The sequence below is a fragment of the Sturnus vulgaris genome, unplaced genomic scaffold (genome assembly GCF_052056855.1).
Source record: "Sturnus vulgaris isolate bStuVul1 unplaced genomic scaffold, bStuVul1.hap1 Scaffold_141, whole genome shotgun sequence".
In the NCBI taxonomy this organism is placed as follows: Eukaryota; Metazoa; Chordata; class Aves; order Passeriformes; family Sturnidae; genus Sturnus; species Sturnus vulgaris.
Genome location: NW_028276063.1, coordinates 1,983,898 through 1,990,891, shown reverse-complemented (window position 1 = coordinate 1,990,891; position 6,994 = coordinate 1,983,898). Strand labels below are relative to the sequence as shown.

At 56.7% G+C, this 6,994-nt stretch overlaps 1 protein-coding gene across 1 annotated transcript; it reads left to right on the top strand.

Annotated features, from left to right (window-relative positions):
- Window positions 1-2,379: 2,379 nt before the first annotated feature.
- Window positions 2,380-6,294, top strand: LOC148219427 (uncharacterized). Its single transcript, XM_088157679.1, has 2 exons — window positions 2,380-2,383; window positions 4,311-6,294. The coding sequence occupies exons 1-2, from the start codon at window positions 2,380-2,382 to the stop codon at window positions 5,651-5,653; spliced, it is 1,347 nt and encodes a 448-aa protein (XP_088013805.1). The 3' UTR covers window positions 5,654-6,294.
- The last annotated feature ends 700 nt before the right edge of the window (window positions 6,295-6,994 follow it).

The following is a 6,994-nucleotide window of genomic DNA, read 5'->3' as shown; positions in this document are numbered from 1 at the left end:
GCCTCGTGAATCACAGGAGAGCACAGTGACACCATGGGATCCTGGGGAGCCAAGTGTCCATTGTAAACACAGCGGGGCCTCATGGAAGCCAGGAGATCATTGTGACGACACACTGTCAAAATTGGACCTTGCTTCTGTGAGCTTTCATTGCCCCACAATGTTCTCCTGGGTTCCAAGAGGCCTCGCTGTGTCTCAATGGCCCCTTGCTTCCACGAGCCATGGCAGGGTCCCCCTTGCCCCTGGGTTCCATCAGGCTGTGCTGTGTTGACAACTGACACTTGCTGCCATGAGATTCCATTGTGTCACAATGGTGCCCATGTTTCCATGAGGCTGTGCTGTGTCACAATGGGCACTGGATTCCACAAGAGCTGGCAATGTCCCAATGGCAAAAGGGTTCCATGAGGCCATGCCATGTCACAACTGCCTGTGGCTTCCATGAGATTCCTTTGTGACACAGAGATCTCCTAGACCCCATGAGGCCTTTGTCTGCCACAGTGGTGTCTTGTTTCTAGAATGCCTGGCAATATTTCTGTGGCCCTTGAGTTCCATGTGGCCTCTGTCTGTCAGAATTGACTGCCCTTTGCTTGGCCCCGCCCCTTTCCCCTCGCAGTTCCCGCCCTTTCCTTGACCCCGCCCCTTCCCCCTCACAGTCCCCGCCCTTTCCTTGACCCCGCCCCTTTCCCCTCACAGTTCCCGCCCTTTCCTTGACCCCGCCCCTTTCCCCTCACAGCTCCTGCCCTTTCCTTGATCCCGCCCCTTCCCCTCACAGTTCCCGCCCTTTCCTTGATCCCGCCCCTTTCCCCTCACAGTTCCCGCCCTTTCCTTGGACCCGCCCCATTTCCCTCACAGTTCCCGCCCTTTCCTTGATCCCGCCTCATTTCCCTCACAGTTCCCGCCCTTTCCTTGACCCCGCCCCTTTCCCCTCACAGTTCCCGCCCTTTCCTTGCCCCATCCCCTCCCAGTTTGGGGCTCAGAACGGGGGAGGAGGAGGAGGGAGGGAGGAAGAGGCGGAGCGGCAGCAGGAAGCAGGAGCAGAGAAGGAGCGAATCAAGCGCGCGACCCCGGAGCTCCCTGAACTTGCAGCCCCCCCCCCGGGATCATCGCCCCCCATCCCGCAGGTGCCCGGGGAGGGGGAACTCGCCCCAAATATCCCGGGGGTATCCCTGGGTTTGGTGTTTATTTGAGGGGAAGTTTGGATGTTGACCCTTAAACGCTCTCAGAGAGGGACACGATCCCTTCCTCTGCTGCGGCCTCTCCGAGCCGGGAACTCTCCACGACGGGTCCTGGGCTGAGCCCCCCTCAGCCGGGGATGTGGAGGGAACTGGGGGGGCTGGGATGGGGCTTGGGGTGCTCAGGTGAGCTGGGGGACCCCCATTGGGAGCCCCTTTCTCGCTGTCCCACCTCCCCTCATGCCCCTCTCCCACCCCTTTCGCCATTGTCCTCCCCAAACCTCCGCTCCCCCCAGCTCGGTTTGGGGGTGACCCCACCCCTCTCCCATCGTGTCCCGGCCCGGCCCCGCTCACCCGAGAGTTCCCGGAGGGTCAGAGGAGGGGGAGGAGGGACAGGGGAGGAGGAGCTGGAGCAGGCAGAGGAGGCACCGCGAGCTTTCACCGCTCTCTGTACCCGCAGCTCATTCGCCCCCAGAGCATCGTTCCCCGCATCCCGCAGGTGCCCGGAGAGGGGGAGCTCGTCCTGAATATCCCGGACGGTTTTTTTGAAGGGGGGAGGGATATTTGGAGCTCACCCGAAATATATTTGGGGCTCCCCCTTCCTTTCTTTCTTTCTTTCTTTCTGGGGCGGGCGGGGCGATGTTTGGATGTTGCAGGGCTGCAGAGGCGCAGATGGCCCTCGGGGGGACATCGGGGGGTCCCCGGGAGGTGTTTTTGGGGGTCCCGGTGGGTGCCGGCAGAGCCCCGGCGGGGCCCGGGGGGATGCGGGTCCCCCCGCGGTGGGGGTTGGGCTTCCCGGGCCGGGCCCTGCGAGCTGTGCCGGGGCCAGGTGGGGAGCGCGCGGGAGCGGCGGGATCGGCGGGGGGACACCGGTTTGGGGGAGCCCCGGGAGAGCCGCGGCTTCCCTGAGCGGGAGCCCAGAGACAGGAGAGCCCCAGAAGGGCAAAGGGGGGAGCCCGAGAGGGGGGGACCCCTGGGATTGCCGGGACCCCGGCGGGGGGTGCTGGGGCTGGAGGGGCGGCATGGCCGGGAAAGGGGTTCGGGGGTGCGGGAGCCAGGAGTGGCTGCTCCCAGTATGAGCCCAGTCGCTCCCAGTATCAGCCCAGTTGCTCCCAGTATGAGCCCAGTTGCTCCCCCGGTGTGATTCCAGTTTCCTCGGCACTCCCAGTATCAGCCCAGTTGCTCCCAGTATGATCCTGTTACCCCCAGTATGGGTACTGTCGCTCCCAGTCATTCCCTATTATGATGTAATTTACCCCAGCACGGTCCCAGTTTCTCCCACTTCCTCCCATGATAACCGAAACTAAAAGAGAAACAAAAACACTTCTAACAACAATTTTAAATTTAGAGAGTCAAGGCATTTCTGTATTTTCTGGCCAGGATGTTTTGGCCAGGATGTTGCACAGAAATCTCATCCACACCTAACCCGGCTGTGCAGAGAGAATAATTTCGTAACAATCCCTTTTTAGTAGATTTTTCAGATCTTTTATACAGTCAATTCTTAGAGAAATTTATTCAGTTAGTGTTCTTTGGTCTCAAGCTGCAAATAGTCAGTTCCTAATATTTGGTCTCTTTCTGGATCGGAATTTCTTCCCTTCTGATGTTAATTCCGTCTTGATTCCCTGATATCAGTCTTTTCAGAGGAGATGTCTGCAATTCTGCCAGAGGCAGAGTCTGGGGTAGATGTTCCTGGGTGGCCGCTGATGTTCTGTTAATGGCCGCTGATGGCCCTTGATCTTTAAGCTGCTCCCAGTCTGTTGATGTGTTGAGTTCAGCCGATCCCACCTGGTGCAGCAATGCCCTGGAAAGAAACAAAGAAGTCTTTTTCCGGGGCAAAGGCAAATGAATCCCCTTGATTAAAGTGATATGAAAATTTTAAAGGGATATGTTTTCCAACACCACTTGTGTCCAATGTGTTCCCAGTTCTCCAAGTTGCCCCTAGCATAGCCCCTGCAACTCCCAGTATGATCCCAGTATGAGTCCAGTATGATGCCAGTCTCTTCCAGCAGGGCCCCAGTCACCCGCACTTATGCCAGTTGCCCCAGCATGATCCCAGTTTTCCCCCCAGTACATTCCCAGACGCTGCCAGTTAGGTCCCAGTCACCACCACTATGGTCACAGACATTCCCAGTATATCCCAATTGCCCTGAACAATCTCGTAGTCCTTCCGAGGCAGTCCCAGTAACCTCAGCATGGTTCACTTGCCCCCAGTTTGATCCCAGTTGCACCCAGTTAACCCTAGAATAGCCCCAGCACCTTTCAAAATGATTTTTTTTTTCTTTGGTAAGTAGTGGGAAATTTGGAGAATGCAGAGATCCAAAGTTGAGCAGAAAATGCCCCTTGGTGGGACATTGGGGGGTCCCGGTGGCGGCTGCCGGCAGAGGCAGCCTGGAGGAGCAGAGCCCTGTGTCCCCCAGGACCCCAAAGTGGGGAGCCCAGAGAGGGGGGAGCACTGCGATTTTGGGACCCTCAACAGCCTGGAGAGGGGCAGGGGGGACTCCTTGGACCCCCTGCACCCCAGAGCAGAGAATAAGGGGAGTAGGGACCAAAACCCCCATCATCCCTAAATGGGGAGAGGGAAGAGGGGGGAGCTTTTTGGATTGCTGGGACTCCCAGCAGCCTGGGGAGGGCAGGGACCGAGTAGATGGGGGACCCCCAATACCAGCGTGACCCCCAGCAGCTGGGACTGGGGGGAAGCCCCAAACACCAAAGGGGAGGGACCATTCCCAGGAACTCGTGGGAGGCATTTTCAGGGCTGAATGTTGGTGTTTGGAAAGTTTTTATGTACCCCAGATACTCGGGGACTTCTAGAGATGGACTTGGGCAGGAGGAACCCGGAACACAACGCGCTCATCCCTTGTTTTTCTCCAAACCAGGATTTCCCATTCCCAACCCTTGGCCCGATGGAGGAGGAGGCTGTGAGGAAGAGGAAGATGCCCCAGGAGCCGCAGGCAGGTGAGGAGGAAGTCAGTGCCCCTTTTCCCCTCTGTCCTGCTCCATCTCCCAGCCCAGCACGGCCCCCGGCTGCAGGACAACCCCGCTGCTGACGCCGTCCTGCCGGGGACGCGCTGGGGGGATCTCCTTCCCCTTCCCTCTGGCACGGAGGCAAATCCCATCCTCTGCTTGTCCTTCCTGCCCCAGACAAGGAGCTGAGCACGGAGAGCAGGGAGGACAAATCCCCGCGGCAGAACCTCGTGGAAGAGGCCGTTTGGAGCGGCTCCACGGCGCAGGAATGCAACGGGGAGGAAAAGCCGCGGAGATCCCGCACGAGGAGGGGCTGCAAACGCAGATGGCGGGGAGCTGAGGAGGAAAGCCCCAGCCTGGGCCGTGGGGACGACCAGAGATGGAGCCAGAGCTCGGAGCTGGTGGTCCATGAGCAGCTTCGTGATGGGGAGAAGCCCCACAAGTGCTCAGAGTGTGGGATGAGCTTCAGCTGGAGGAACAGACTGATCTGCCACCAGAGGATCCACACTGGGGAGAAGCCCTACGAGTGTGGGGAGTGTGGGAAGGGATTCCGAGTCAGCTCCCACCTGATCCGGCACCAGAGGATCCACACTGGGGAACGACCCTATGAGTGTGTGCAGTGTGGGGATAGATTCAGAGTCAGCTCCAGTCTGATCCACCACCAGAGGATCCACACTGGGGAGAAGCCCTACGAGTGTGGGGAGTGTAGGAAGAGATTCAGAGGCAGCACCCAACTGATCCGGCACCAGAGGATCCACACAGGAGAACGACCATACAAGTGTTCTGAGTGTGGGAAGGGATTCACGGTCCGCTCCAAACTGATCCAGCACCAGATGCAGCACACTGGGGAGAGGCCCTACGAGTGTGATAAATGTGGGAAGAGGTTTCAGACCAGCAGCAATCTCCTCCAGCACCAGCGCACACACACAGAGGAGAGGCCCTTCCACTGTCCTGACTGCGGGAAGGGCTTCAGGGAAAATGCCATCCTTACCAAACACCGGCGCATCCACACCGGAGAAAAGAATCACAAGTGTGAGCAGTGTGGGAAGAGCTTCAGCCAGAGCTCCACCCTGATCTGCCACCAGAACATCCACACTGGGGAGAGGCCCTACAAGTGTGAAGAGTGTGGGAAGGGCTTCAGGCACCCTTCCCACCTGATCCGCCACCAAAGTGTCCACACTGGGGAGAGGCCCTACGAGTGTTCCAAGTGTGGCAAGAAGTTTCCCACCAGCTCTGATCTCCACCAACACTACCAGACACACACGGAGGAGAGGCCTTTCCAGTGCTCTGACTGCGGGAAGGGCTTCAGGCGAAACTCCCAGCTCATCATCCACCAGCGCATCCACTCTGGGGAGAGGCCCCACGAGTGTCCTGACTGCGGGAAGGGCTTCAGGGACAAATCCACCCTCATCAACCATCGGCGCATCCACACTGGGGAAAGGCCCTACAAGTGTGAGGAATGTGAGATGAGCTTCTCCCAGAGCTCAGCCTTGATCCAACACCAAAGGAGGCATCACTAAGGGAAGCCCTGTGAATGCCCCGCGTGTGGGAAGAGCTTTGTGCACTGCTCCAACTCCATCCCCCACTGGAGCACCCACGTTGGGCAGAGCCCTGATGTTACGGTTGGTCCGAAGTTCCCCTCGATTTTGCCTCCCGACCATCACAAGGAGACCTCGAGGACCCCCACCCAGGCTGACTTTGGACAATGGTTTCCTGGCCTGGCCAAGGTGGATGCTTGTCAGGTGACTGTGTGCTGGTGTATTGTGTTCACTGGACTGTGCTGTCATGGCACCAACCAGAGATTGTGTTGTACCAACTGGAGACTGCATGTACTGCCCAACCGCACCTGTCTCCTGCAGCACCACACAATGGCCCATAAATCTTCCCACTTTTTTGGCCAGAATCCACTGGCTTTGGAGAAGGACTATAAGAAAGCGACCCTCTGGAGAAGACCCTTGAGATCTCCCCATGGACGAAGACTCGTCTATTGGCTGGCCCATGAGGACGTCCATTGCATCTCGTTGGAAGCTATTTTCCCATCCCCTTCTATTTCTCTCTCTATGCTTTGTTTCCTATATCTCTCCCCTCTATCGCCACTGAGTTGTTGGCATTTAATAAAATTGCATTGCTGTTGTTGAATAAACTGATTTTGTCCCCTGCATTTTGCCTGTTTGCACCTCTGAGATCAAACGAACCATCACAACCCCCGCTCTGCATTAATAGCGGATCGTGACATTAAATTGGCGTCACGGACAGGATTTTCTGGCAGACAGAAGGGATGCAAGGTTGTGTGTAGCCTGTAGTAGGGGAAGGAAGTCTTACTCCAGCCACACCTAGCTGGCCACCTTGGATGGGTAAGCCTGTCTAGAAAGCAAGGGGGGTTTTTCTGATTTCCCGCAGACTGCAGACACCTTGGTGTAAAGGATCCCCAGACTCATTTGAGGGCTCTGTCGTCAGAATTTCACAAAAGATCTACTGGTGCAAAAGGCGGGACACTGTTGTTATTTTATGATGTTTGACTACTTGGTGTAGTGAAGAGACAACCTGGTGTTTTGTAACTAAGGAGTGCCTCCCAAGTAGTTTGGTCTCTTCTCCCGCACAGGGAAGTGAAGGGGGGCACACAGCGAAAGCTGTTTCGTTGTGTGTGCTAACTTAAGCAATAGACCTCCCTGTTGTGGTTTTTACTTATCCCTTCACAAAACGACTGAGAATTCCACTGTAACAGATAAAGCTGCATTTTATGCTCTATTAGCTAAGTATAGTGCCAGACCGTCCCAAGGTGGGGAGGAATGGGCGAACAATAATTGGTTTAATCTGGAGAATGTGATTGATAGAATATATTCTCTGCAACATGAGTCAAA